Source organism: Chaetodon trifascialis, chromosome 23 (genome assembly GCF_039877785.1).
Source record: "Chaetodon trifascialis isolate fChaTrf1 chromosome 23, fChaTrf1.hap1, whole genome shotgun sequence".
NCBI lineage: Eukaryota > Metazoa > Chordata > Actinopteri > Chaetodontiformes > Chaetodontidae > Chaetodon > Chaetodon trifascialis.
Window position 1 is genome coordinate 15,736,341 of NC_092078.1, and position 14,016 is coordinate 15,750,356.

Sequence of the window (14,016 nt, forward strand, 5' to 3'; positions counted from 1 at the left end):
TGAGATAATGCAGGGAAGCCCACAGCATTTCACTTTCAATCTTATGACCTCACACATGCAAGTGTGAGTCTTCCTGAGATGGTTTGTGTTGATTTGCAGTGTTTGCACAGAGAAGAAGCTCTGACAGCTCTGATGAGGAAATGCTGTGTGTCCTATTGAGGCCATTGAGTAAGTCCACCCATCTTCACGCCCTCCAGCTTCCCTCATCTGCTCTGCAGTGGTCTGGCCTTCTCCACCCACCTCCTCACCTGTGTCTCATTTACATCAGATGCTTAACCGGCTCATTCCTGCTCACACATCCTGCTTGTGCTGTTGGTTTCTGTGGTTAAATGACGATGATACCTCCAAACACACAGATGAAGCTATTTGAAATGTGTGGTGTGACAGTCGATCAGCAGACAGAAACATGCAGTGGACTGTGAGGCTCACTGTGGCTCTCCTGAACATACTGTGGGTTGTCTTCTTCTTAACACCGGATCCTTTCTCAGGTAAAGGGACTTTTCCATTGTGCTTTGGTTTTGAGTGCGTCACAGCTTTACAGCGTCGTAGTATTTAGTATTTTAGTTGGTCGTGTTGAGTTGGCTTGCGTTCCTTTTCAGTGTCCGTGCAGAGACGAAGCGCTCGCAGCTCTGAAGAGGAGACGCTGTTTCATGAGTTTTGTGTTGCGCCTGAACCTCACATGACGTCAAGTCCACATTCAGTCAACATCACCACTAATAAAACCAACAGCACCGACACAGCAGCTGAAGGTAAGATGTTAATAACCCGACCCCTCCAGCGAGTAACTTGTGTTAAAATTTAGTCATTATTTTTAAAGCATATCAGGGGTTGTTGATTATATCAGTGACTTTTTGAGCCTAAATGGTTAAAGCTAAAAACCAGAGGAGACTGTGAGACGTCGGGGCCTCACAGCTCTGTCAGAGGTGATCAGGCTGGCTAACTCTCTTAAAAAAACACTTCTTTAAAGCTGCTTTTGCTTGAATCAGTTATTCTACTCTTTTCATATTCTTATCATATTTCATATATTTCTAGCTATGTACAATTTAAAAGAAGTGCCGTCACTGTAACGTATGAAGGACCTCTAGCTGACTCGAATTTGCAGGCCTGGATTAAAAATGGTAGAATCTGTATATATATATATCATGTAAAGTTTTAAGATTAAATATCTAATTTTTGTTCTGTATTCAGTTCGACATAGGTCGAAAAGGACATGTGAATCATTGCAATGTTTATTGAACTTTTGCTCCAACTTTTTTTGGAATCGGTAAACACCTGCTCTAAGTGAACACCTCAGTGTTCAGCTGTAGTTCAGGAGAGGAGCAGTGAGAATAAACGACAGAGCTCAGAACTCACTGAAATCTCTGAATATTTCTCTTATTTCCCTCCTTTTTTTTATTATTATCTGTTCACAGTGATCCAGGAGAGCAACTTCACAGCACATGAAGTTCACTCCATCAAGACCAACATTCAGCACGACTGTCAGTGCAACTATACAAATATTCCACCAACAGACTGGTCCTCCTCACATTCAGAGATCAGACCTCCTGCTCCAGGATGTGAGCCCATGATGATGTAAGTCAGCAGTTTGTTTGTGCTTTGCTTCAGCTGTATTTTATTTGGTGATAATGTTAAGAGCATTATTGGTGGCAATGGTAGCATTTGCAACTGTTAAAGCTAGTAATAACACAAGTAATAGCGGCAGCAGTATTATATGTAGCATAATACCTCCAGATGCAGTAACAGATACAATCTTTCTGTTTTTCCTCCCATGTTTTACCTGTATTTGATTAGCGTGACGTTTCCCAACATGGAGGTGTGTATGGATGCAAAACTCAACCTTTCTGCCACCACTCCATTCACTACGTAAGTCCTGGACGTTTGTTAATATTGATCCCAGAATAATGTGCTGTTTTACAGTTTGGTCCTAATTGACGTGTGTTTTGTACGTCCATATATTAGAGACCGGGAAGAGACAGCTGCAGTGAGTCCTCCTCCCGTACCTGAACTGACCCCTGCAGCCAGTCCTCCTGTGCAGGGACCGGCTTCCTCAGAGGTCACTGCAGCCTCTGGGTTGACTGCTACGAGCACCTCAGCAGCTCCTCTTTATACAGCACCCCATCATCCAAGAACCACCGTCCAGCAGAAAGATAAACAGGGTCAAAGAAGAGAATTAAGTGAAAGTGGTGAGTAGGGGTCCTCAAAATGATGTTTAAGTCTCTGTCTCAAATGTTTACACAGAATTCTACTTGTCCTTTACTGTAAATTACAATTCTTAAGATTTGCTGTAGCAATGTGTTCAAATGCTGTAAAGTATGAATCTACTTCATTCTCTCGAAACACCGGAACAACAGCAATGTGCTTACTAATGTCAAAAGGTTTGAGCGCGGTAGAGGAAGGAGACATACCTGTGGCATCAGCTGATGCCCTCGGTGCAGCGGCTTCTCTATGAGCCTGGAGCTCTAGCTGACGTAGCCTCACAGCTTTGTCAGCCTCGATTTCCAGCCGTCTAATCTCGAACTGGAACTCTCTCTCCTGTGCCTTCTCCTGAGCTTCCATCTGGAAACGCGCAAGCCGTACTCTCAGCTTAGCATCCCCTCTGGAGCCAGTACTGATTGACAGGGGCTCGTACCAAGGCAGCGTGAACAGCATTTGCGGCCGCTCAGCCACTCCAGTCTCTGCCTCTGAGACTGTTTGAGCACAGGGAGAATCATGTTCTGCTGGCCCTGACAGCACCGGCACCCCGATGATCTCCAACTCTACCAATTTCTCCAGAGGAGCTTTAAGCTCCTTTTTGAGAATTTGTTTTGGGAATGAGAGACAGAAGTGATTCGCAATTTGAACCAAATCATCTTTACGGCAGCAGTCCAGTTTGTCCAACGAGGGACTGGCCAAAAACTGTTGCAAATCGAACGACATGTTTTCACTACCACACACACAATTACTAATACAAAACAATTCAAATACTTTGCCTTAAACAATAACTTACCTTCGGGAATCTTTTAACAGATCTCCCGGACGAGCCCCCACTTTTGTTACAACCCAGCTCGCTAGGGAAGGGAAGTAACAAAAAATAACAAACAAACAAACAAACAAAAAAACAGTCGGATGGAAATGGTTGAAATTAGTTATTTATTTAAATCAAAGTGTGTTAAATTGTTTTAATACACAAACGGCAAAAGGCCAGGACAACGAAAAGAGCGGGTCGGTGCTTTTCAAACAAATGAAATAATCAAAACCAAAAGAGAACTCTCCTAAAATGAGAGCTTAACTAATTATAACTAAAAGGGAACTCTTCAAAAGGAAGAGCTTGCCTAAACCACACTCAAAACAAAATGGAAATAAAACGCTCCTAAATGAGGCCTACAGTTCAGATGAAAACAAAACGAGAACCAAAATACAACGGGAAATAGCACCCCTAAGCCTATTGAGGCTAACAAACAATATACCTAAGTGTATGTAAAAATCAGCCCCCCCCCCCAAACCTAGCTCACTTTCGAGTCTGGTTGCAAAACAATACAAAGAGTTGAACTCTGACAAATCTGTCACAAAATGATCGAGTGTCTCTTGTGCCGAGGACTGGTCACCGAAGATGCCAGCCGCAGACTGCCAGGCTGAGACAACTCTTGTAGCTGGCTGGAAATGACAGCTTGCAGGCGATTGGGCAGCAGCTGGCTAGGAGGAGGAGTCCGGTTTCCACACCCCTTCACCTGCAACCATGCACACTAGGGATGTATATCTCCACCACTGAGGCTGATTCGATACGCTTCTCAATACGCAGCCACCGATAGGATACATTAACGATACACTGAAGCCTCTGTCGATGTGATGCGATGCGATAACAATCCTAATAACCAATCCTTACTCCGAATTCTGTTCTCTGTCTCTACAATTTTACAAAACGTATAAAACTTCACAGTTCAACAGTTTCAGAAAGCACAGTATTAGCAACATGCATAGTCAGGTTCGTCGTGCTACTGAAGTAATTGATAGCTGCTCGGCATTGTTTGCAGATTGCGTGCGTTTTGTCCAGTTTACCTTCTCGCTTGAAAAACCCGAAATGTTGCCACACGTTTGAACGGTGGCAGCCGTAACATTGTCCCTCTTCGGAATGGGTATCCACAGCCACTCTTGGTGATGATCTGACTGAGGGGGTTTAGGCCTATGCAGAACAGCAGGGGGGACAGTGCATCTCCTTGGTATATACCACATTTGATGCTCACTTCTGCAATTGGCTGTGAGTTGGCTTCCAGAGTTGTCTTCCACAACCACATCGAGTTCTTGATGAAGGCTCTAAGTGTCCTGTCGATCTTATACAGGTCTAGGCACTCCAGTATCCCTGCGTGTGGCACTGAGTCATAGGCCTTCTTGTAGTCAATCCAGGCAGTGCACAGGTTGGTAATTCTGGTCTTACAGTCCTGTAAGGCCAGAATTGACTGTCCTGTCAACCAGTAGTTGGTGTTTGGCTCCTCTGATGTTGTTGCCAATTCCTTTCTGTGCTCTACACATGTACTGATGCATGTGCCTACTCATCTTAGCCGCTATGATGCCTGACAGGACTTTATTGAACTTTTAAACAGCGTCCCAACTTTTTTGGACTCAGTAAGCAGACACCTGCTCTAAATTAACACCGCATATTTTTCAAGTTAAAACATTTTCAACTAAATTTTCTTAATTATTATCTGTTCATAGTGAACCAGGAGAGCAACTTCACAGCACATGAAGTTCACTCCATCAAGACCAACATTCAGCACGACTGTCAGTGCAACTATACAAATATTCCACCAACAGACTGGTCCTCCTCACATTCAGAGATCAGACCTCCTGCTCCAGGATGTGAGCCCATGATGATGTAAGTCAGCAGTTTGTTTGTGCTTTGCTTCAGCTGTATTTTATTTGGTGATAATGTTAAGAGCATTATTGGTGGCAATGGTAGCATTTGCAACTGTTAAAGCTAGTAATAACACAAGTAATAGCGGCAGCAGTATTATATGTAGCATAATACCTCCAGATGCAGTAACAGATACAATCTTTCTGTTTTTCCTCCCATGTTTTACCTGTATTTGATTAGCGTGACGTTTCCCAACATGGAGGTGTGTATGGATGCAAAACTCAACCTTTCTGCCACCACTCCATTCACTACGTAAGTCCTGGACGTTTGTTAATATTGATCCCAGAATAATGTGCTGTTTTACAGTTTGGTCCTAACTGACGTGTGTTTTGTACGTCCATATATTAGAGACCGGGAAGAGACAGCTGCAGTGAGTCCTCCTCCCGTACCTGAACTGACCCCTGCAGCCAGTCCTCCTGTGCAGGGACCGGCTTCCTCAGAGGTCACTGCAGCCTCTGGGTTGACTGCTACGAGCACCTCAGCAGCTCCTCTTTATACAGCACCCCATCATCCAAGAACCACCGTCCAGCAGAAAGATAAACAGGGTCAAAGAAGAGAATTAAGTGAAAGTGGTGAGTAGGGGTCCTCAAAATGATGTTTAAGTCTCTGTCTCAAATGTTTACACAGAATTCTACTTGTCCTTTACTGTAAATTACAATTCTTAAGATTTGCTGTAGCAATGTGTTCAAATGCTGTAAAGTATGAATCTACTTCATTCTCTCGAAACACCGGAACAACAGCAATGTGCTTACTAATGTCAAAAGGTTTGAGCGCGGTAGAGGAAGGAGACATACCTGTGGCATCAGCTGATGCCCTCGGTGCAGCGGCTTCTCTATGAGCCTGGAGCTCTAGCTGACGTAGCCTCACAGCTTTGTCAGCCTCGATTTCCAGCCGTCTAATCTCGAACTGGAACTCTCTCTCCTGTGCCTTCTCCTGAGCTTCCATCTGGAAACGCGCAAGCCGTACTCTCAGCTTAGCATCCCCTCTGGAGCCAGTACTGATTGACAGGGGCTCGTACCAAGGCAGCGTGAACAGCATTTGCGGCCGCTCAGCCACTCCAGTCTCTGCCTCTGAGACTGTTTGAGCACAGGGAGAATCATGTTCTGCTGGCCCTGACAGCACCGGCACCCCGATGATCTCCAACTCTACCAATTTCTCCAGAGGAGCTTTAAGCTCCTTTTTGAGAATTTGTTTTGGGAATGAGAGACAGAAGTGATTCGCAATTTGAACCAAATCATCTTTACGGCAGCAGTCCAGTTTGTCCAACGAGGGACTGGCCAAAAACTGTTGCAAATCGAACGACATGTTTTCACTACCACACACACAATTACTAATACAAAACAATTCAAATACTTTGCCTTAAACAATAACTTACCTTCGGGAATCTTTTAACAGATCTCCCGGACGAGCCCCCACTTTTGTTACAACCCAGCTCGCTGGGGAAGGGAAGTAACAAAAAATAACAAACAAACAAACAAACAAACAAAAAAACAGTCGGATGGAAATGGTTGAAATTAGTTATTTATTTAAATCAAAGTGTGTTAAATTGTTTTAATACACAAACGGCAAAAGGCCAGGACAACGAAAAGAGCGGGTCGGTGCTTTTCAAACAAATGAAATAATCAAAACCAAAAGAGAACTCTCCTAAAATGAGAGCTTAACTAATTATAACTAAAAGGGAACTCTTCAAAAGGAAGAGCTTGCCTAAACCACACTCAAAACAAAATGGAAATAAAACGCTCCTAAATGAGGCCTACAGTTCAGATGAAAACAAAACGAGAACCAAAATACAACGGGAAATAGCACCCCTAAGCCTATTGAGGCTAACAAACAATATACCTAAGTGTATGTAAAAATCAGCCCCCCCCCCCAAACCTAGCTCACTTTCGAGTCTGGTTGCAAAACAATACAAAGAGTTGAACTCTGACAAATCTGTCACAAAATGATCGAGTGTCTCTTGTGCCGAGGACTGGTCACCGAAGATGCCAGCCGCAGACTGCCAGGCTGAGACAACTCTTGTAGCTGGCTGGAAATGACAGCTTGCAGGCGATTGGGCAGCAGCTGGCTAGGAGGAGGAGTCCGGTTTCCACACCCCTTCACCTGCAACCATGCACACTAGGGATGTATATCTCCACCACTGAGGCTGATTCGATACGCTTCTCAATACGCAGCCACCGATAGGATACATTAACGATACACTGAAGCCTCTGTCAATGTGATGCGATGCGATAACAATCCTAATAACCAATCCTTACTCCGAATTCTGTTCTCTGTCTCTACAATTTTACAAAACGTATAAAACTTCACAGTTCAACAGTTTCAGAAAGCACAGTATTAGCAACATGCATAGTCAGGTTCGTCGTGCTACTGAAGTAATTGATAGCTGCTCGGCATTGTTTGCAGATTGCGTGCGTTTTGTCCAGTTTACCTTCTCGCTTGAAAAACCCGAAATGTTGCCACACGTTTGAACGGTGGCAGCCGTAACATTGTCCCTCTTCGGAATGGGTATCCACAGCCACTCTTGGTGATGATCTGACTGAGGGGGTTTAGGCCTATGCAGAACAGCAGGGGGGACAGTGCATCTCCTTGGTATATACCACATTTGATGTTCACTTCTGCAATTGGCTGTGAGTTGGCTTCCAGAGTTGTCTTCCACAACCACATCGAGTTCTTGATGAAGGCTCTAAGTGTCCTGTCGATCTTATACAGGTCTAGGCACTCCAGTATCCCTGCGTGTGGCACTGAGTCATAGGCCTTCTTGTAGTCAATCCAGGCAGTGCACAGGTTGGTAATTCTGGTCTTACAGTCCTGTAAGGCCAGAATACTTGGTTGCAAAAAAGCCCCTTCAACAACCCTTTCTATGGGATCAAAACAGGGTGATCCAAAATAAAGTAACAAAGTGCACATCATTGTAAAACTAGGACTCAGGCTATAGTGCAGTTAAACCAGGGCTGAAACTTTCCTTTCTTAAGTTTCCTCTGAACATACAAGCAGTCAGACTATGATGCTCTTCTGTTTATTCACCAGAGGCTCATCAACCCAGCCTCTTATTTCTCTCCAGAAACAATGAACATTACTTGGCTATGGCTGCAGTAAGCTTGTTTTTAGTTGCGGTATCCATTTGCCTCTGTCCAAACTTTGGTCTTGTCAGTCGACCCATCTGGCAACTTTTTGAAACTAAACTTTCTATTCAGAATCTTGTTCGCATCCATTTCGGCGTTTCGCGCTTGACATCCGCCAACACTTTCACAGCTAGCGAGCAGTGAGACCAAAATGCGTGGGGCGTTCCCGTTGTTTTGTTTCCGGTTTACAATCGGATCCTGTAGTTTTTGTAACGTTACTAGCAGTGGCCACAGCTTATAAAAAACTACAATTCACTAGGTCACAAAGAACGTTAATCGCGCGATAAAAAAAACCGACGCTGTTAAAATTGATTTGCGTTAACGCCTTAACGCGATATTTTTGACAGCACTAGTTTAAACAGAATTCTACTCATCCTTTATTATAAATTACAATCCTTAAGATTTTTATTATATCAACCAAGACACTGTTGAGTGTAACGTGCTGATGAGAGAGTTAGAAGCAGTCAGTTTGTGCTGGCAGATAAAATCACAGAGCGTTGTGTTGCGTTGTGTAAAGCTTCTACTCAGATGCTTGTTTGATATTTATCACTGACACTGGCTGGAAGCAGCTCAGAGGCAGTGATGAGGATCTGTTTTACTGGCTTGCTGAACTCAGAGGAGAGATAAAACTGTGTGCTCTACTGGTGCAGCAGTAAGATAATCTCACATTTTATCTGTTCTTCATCTTTTGTGTTGGACTTCTCTGATGATGCGTTACTCCACGTTCTTTCCTTCAGATCCAATCCATCTTGATTGCTGCTTCAAATTCTACCCGAGAAGGATGAACAAAAACCTCATCAAGTCGTACTTCCTGACTGCTGCCCGCTGCCCGAAGCCTGCAGTCGTGTAAGTGCTGAAAACTGAGCTGTCTTTCATAACCTAAATAAGTACAATGAGTATTACGGACATTGTGCACATTCCACTCATCCTGCACGCTTCATATCCTATCATCACATTACACTCTCATAAGACAGATTAGATTCAACTTTATTGTCAATGTCAGACTACAACACAGAGACAACGCAATGCAGTTTAGCATCTACCCAGAAGTGCAAATAGTCAAATATCCCGCAAAAATATGAATACATGTAAATAGTGCAAGTGGCATGAAGTATATGGGTCATTCTTCAACTATGGTCAAATTTGGTCTCAAAAATTTTTGAAAATCAAACACATATTTTAGGTAATATTTTGATATGTTTTGCTTATCCATTATGTGTAGAAATACATTCTGGTAGCTGTTGTGATGTAATTATATAGATAATATATTTTTTCTTATTTTAGTCGAACATTCAGGGGAAAGCATCATTTCCATCACACCACAAACAATGTATTTTACAAACAAAATTATTTACAGAAGTCATGTTTTCAAAACATTTCATGAAATTTCACACATAAATGATCCCAAATATATAAATATATTTATTTTCAGGATTGTAAGGACAATATTTTTCCATTATTAAGATGACAAACACCTTTAAACCCTTTTACTGAAGTCTTTCAATGAAGTTCTTTCATGACACAAACATGAGTTTTCCAATCCCAGATATGAATTGCAGCCATAGCTGCATAATTTTCAAAAATACAAAATATTATTAGTGTGACTGTGTTATTTTTATAATTTTTTTTTTTTTTTACAAATGTGTGATGTGATGGAAATGACATTGCGTGATGGAAAAGACAGCATGTGTTGGAAATGACATGTGACAACCAACATCGCTGAACAAAGTTCACTTTTATTATTAAAACAAAGTAACATCAGTCTTAACAGTGTGGTTACAGCTGGGTTCAGTGTTTTAAGGTATGGGAGTACATTGTTGAGATAAGCCCAGATGGCTGATGGGTCGTGGCGCATTGATGAACTAATAGAACAGAGAGATATCACCCCAGTTTTGGTGTGGGCCACACTTGTATGGAGAATGGCTTGTTGATGGGAATCACCAAAATGGACTGCTTGGATCTCATTTCCATATTTACACAGATAGTTTTCTGCAAAATCAATTTGCAAGAACATCTCATCCCCTCTCATATTTTCTTTCAGGGCCCTCAGAGCAGAATACTGATGTTTGATGTTGAAGATGTGTTTTCCCATCTTTTTTTTATGTTGTTCTGAAAAATCTTCCAGCAGTGTCTGTACAGTCCCATTGACTTTTTCCTTGGCTGTGAGATGAACTTTAAACTTTTCTTTTGTTCCATCTTTTTTGGTCTTCTCCCTCTCTTCAACCTTGCTTCTTCATTCAAACCACCAGGTTTGCTCTCCTGCATCAAAGTCAGAGGTCAGCAGTTCTTTATCCTTGCAGTCAGGGCAATCCCTGTACATGCACTCCTTTGTTGCATTTGTGCATGCCACAGACTCCATTAGGTCACTGAGTTTTGCACTTTTTATTACTTTGTGATAAAACAGTCTGTCTGCCATAAACTGGAGGTTTGCATGTATTTTACAGAGGCATGTGTCTCTGTCCTTGATTGTTGGTTTAATAATCCAGAAAGGTCGCCTTTTGCAAAACTCGCTGTAAGAGACTGCAACTTCAGGATGCTCCATTTTAAACTTCTGGTGAAGTGTTCTCATGGACTCAACTAGGAAGCGTTTTTGCATTTTTTTTCTTGCTCTTTGTAACTGTCTCCTTCTTTCCTGTTGTTATCCTACTGTTATCATCACGTTCCAGGAAAGATATTATTTTTTTCTCCACTTCCTTGCTGATTTTGTTGCAGTGAATTTGTCTGGTGTACTGGAGTTTGGTAGCCCTTGTTTTGTTTGTTTTCATTAGCTTAGGTGAAAACCCAAACTCCTTTCTGGCAAAGCCGAGCAGGCGGTATTTCTTCAGGAGTTAACCAGCCACAACTTTAGAGATCACTTGTCGGTCTTTAGCAGTGTGCATATTTTGATGTTTCTTTTTTATCTGTGAAATAATTGTGTTCTGAAACAGAAGAGTTCTTCTTAAATCTTTTGTTCTTTGCTTCATCTGTTGTTTGGTTTTGAGCTTTGATGAGCTGACCATTTCCATTTTCTTCTTAAGTCTGTCACATCTTTTCTTGTATTTCTCTCACATTTAAATAACTATTCTATTCTTGTAGTTTATGTATTGAATTGAATGTATGAATTAGTTGATCAAGTGTTTTGTGGGATTATTTAAGTTAATATTATATTAGCTTGATATAAGCCAAATAAAAAGCATTCATAACACCAGCATTGTCATTTCCATCAAAACACGTCATTTCCATCACAATGAAAAACGTGATGGAAATGACTGTTGTGGAAATGACAATGTGTCACATTTTTTCTTAAATCACATGTTGTATTAGCATGCTAATCTCTGTTTTAAAGCTAGCATTAAATATATACAAAATACACGATATGAAATGTTATTTTAATCATTATTTATAAATTCAAAGAAAATATGAGCTGTTTGGAAATGACGACCAATAAACATATTCTTTGTTTGGGAAATATTTACCTTGATTTTTGTCAGCTTTCATATTCTTCCAGGGAGCTAGCTCTGCTCTCCTGCCATGTGCTCTCCTGTGACTGACTGTTACCATGGTTGCAGGTGTTCAAACCTTAAAAAAAACCTCCCTAAAGTTACATTTTGTGGTGTGTGATGGAAATGACAGTGACCCCAAGGGACAGGTGTTCTTTTTATAAAAAAAGACATTTAATACTACTGTATCTTACAACACATGGTATGTTTCATTAAAATAGGTATTTATGTACCATTTGTCTGTAAAGTTAGTTTTTAAATCAAAATGTAATTCAATAGTAAGAGGGATTGAAGGTCAAAAATCTGACCGAGGGACAATCGCACAATAGCACAATCCATACATATAAAACCATGGTTTATGTAGTAAAAATAACACTTGACCTTTAAATTAATTTTTGTATGTTCCTCTTGGTGTCAAGTAACTGTGCCAAAAAAAAAAAAAAAAATCAAGAAATGTGTTTTGTATCTATTATTCCTGCAAAGGACACAAATTCTACCGTAGTTGAAGAATGACCCATATACAGCATAAACAGTATAAACAGTTGTGATAGGTGCAGGTAGTGCAAGTGATCCTATGAAACCATAAAAACATGTGCAACACGGTATGTAAACAGGTGACATGTGCAACAGGTAGTAAGTGGCAGTGCAGTAAAAGTAAAAAGTAGAAGTGAACAGATGAGGGTTTTTTTTTAACTTCTGCTAATTCATTAAATCTTAATTTTTGTGGCCATTTTCTTCATTCTACTTCCTTTTTATTATTTTCTTAAAAAGAAAAGAAGAGAGACCATTATAATGATATAAACATTTCCACCTCTTTCTTTCAGTCTGGTTTCGCTGAAATCTCGTCACATCTGTGCGGATCCGAATCTCTCCTGGGTTAAGAACATCATGAAAAGTGTGGACGCCAGATCCTTTTAAACCAACCGCCTGCTCCTAAAAGTCACTGAGGCTTCTGTTGCTTCATCCAATCACATACTGTGAAAGGCATCTTCCAATACGCTCATGATTTTGATATTAGCTTGCAAATCTGTTACAGTATTTAGTCTCCAAATGGAGTCATGTTGAGTTTCCATTGCCACTCTGACAAACTTCTCTTGTTTTTGTCTTTTCTTTTGAATACTTTGTCTTCACCAACATATCATACAATATTGAGTTCATGATAATAAAGAAGTGTGAAAATGTTGCTATGTCTCTTCCCGGTTCTTTCCAAGCTGCCAAACAATCTATTGAGTTTTCACCTTATACAAGCAAGTCTTGCTTAGTCTAAAAAATAGAAATAAAAAGTGTACCACTTTACTCTCCATCTGACTAACTGTACTCATACCTGGGGACAAATGTGACATTTTTTTTTTAAATTGCGTTTAATTTGTACAAGATTATAAAGTTACTGCCTGTCAACTTTGTTGAAATAGTTTTTTCAAAAGAGGATGAATCCAGTTTAGGACATGGATTATTAATGGGGGCAGGGGAGCAAAGAGCTGAAGGATGTGCAGACAGAGCTGAGGAGGAGAGTCAGGGAGGGAAAAAGCGAACATCGCTGGATTCTGGAGGAGCCTTTAAACATCTCTATTTACAAGGAACCCAACACCCAGCCTGTGGAGGACTGAACGTGGGTGATCTGAGCTTTCTGAACTGATTTAAACCCAAAATACTTCTGGTGCAGTGGACCCTGGGTTCCTCCTGGTGCAGGACAAAGCCCAGCCTCATTTGATCAGAGTGTATAGGCAGGTCCTGGATTACGATGGCATTGATGCCATTGGCTAACCTTCATGTTCCCCTGACCCCCTGTGTTGAGCCTAAACCTCACATGAACCGGACGACAGCTCCACATTCAGTCAACATCACCACTAATAAAACCAACAGCACCGACACAGCAGCTGAAGGTAAGATATTAAAAACCCGACCCCTCCAACAAGCAATTTATGTTAAAACTGAATCATTATTTTTAAAGCATATCTGGGGTTGTTGATTATATCAGTGACTTATTGAGCCTAAATGTAGCCAAAGATCCTCCAGCAGAGGTCTGTTAGTAGTTCCTAGGTTCAGGCTAAAAACCAGAGGAGACTTTGTAGTCGGGGCCCCACAGCTATGGAACGACCTGTTAAAAACACACTTTTTCACTGCTACTTTTGCTTCTTTTTTTTGTTTTTTACTTATTTTTATTCTTTTAGAAATTCATACCTCTCTTGTCATCATTACTATCATCAGTTCTACTTTTATTTATTATCTATCATGTAATTTCTCTTGTATTTATATCTGTATACAATTTAAAAGAAGTGCTGTCACTGTAATGCATGCAGGACGTCTAGCTGACTCGAATTTGCAGCCCTGGATTAAAAATAAAAAGCATTTTTAGTTCAAGAGTGAAACGAAGTGGATGTATAAACAGTGGGGAAAATAACAATTGAACGCATCAACATGTTTCTCAGTAAACATATTTCCAACGGGGCTATTGAATGAATTTTTCACCAGATGTCAGTAACAACCCAAGTAATCCACAAATACAAAGAAATCAAAGCAAATAAGT

At 41.1% G+C, this 14,016-nt stretch overlaps 1 protein-coding gene across 1 annotated transcript; it reads left to right on the forward strand.

Annotated features, from left to right (window-relative positions):
* Nucleotides 1–406: 406 nt before the first annotated feature.
* On the forward strand, nucleotides 407–12,624 carry LOC139351829 (C-C motif chemokine 3-like 1). Its single transcript, XM_070993831.1, has 4 exons — nucleotides 407–488; nucleotides 600–749; nucleotides 8,748–8,856; nucleotides 12,314–12,624. Exons 1-4 carry the CDS (start codon nucleotides 407–409, stop codon nucleotides 12,405–12,407), a joined length of 435 nt encoding a protein of 144 aa, XP_070849932.1. The 3' UTR covers nucleotides 12,408–12,624.
* The last annotated feature ends 1,392 nt before the right edge of the window (nucleotides 12,625–14,016 follow it).

Coding starts and splice junctions, on each gene's coding strand:
- LOC139351829 (XM_070993831.1), top strand. CDS start 407: ATGCAGTGGACTGTGAGGCTCACTGTGGCTCTCCTGAACATACTGTGG. Junction 750..8,747: donor CACCGACACAGCAGCTGAAG/GTAAGATGTTAA, acceptor TCTTTCCTTCAG/ATCCAATCCATCTTGATTGC. Junction 8,857..12,313: donor TGCCCGAAGCCTGCAGTCGT/GTAAGTGCTGAA, acceptor TCTTTCTTTCAG/TCTGGTTTCGCTGAAATCTC.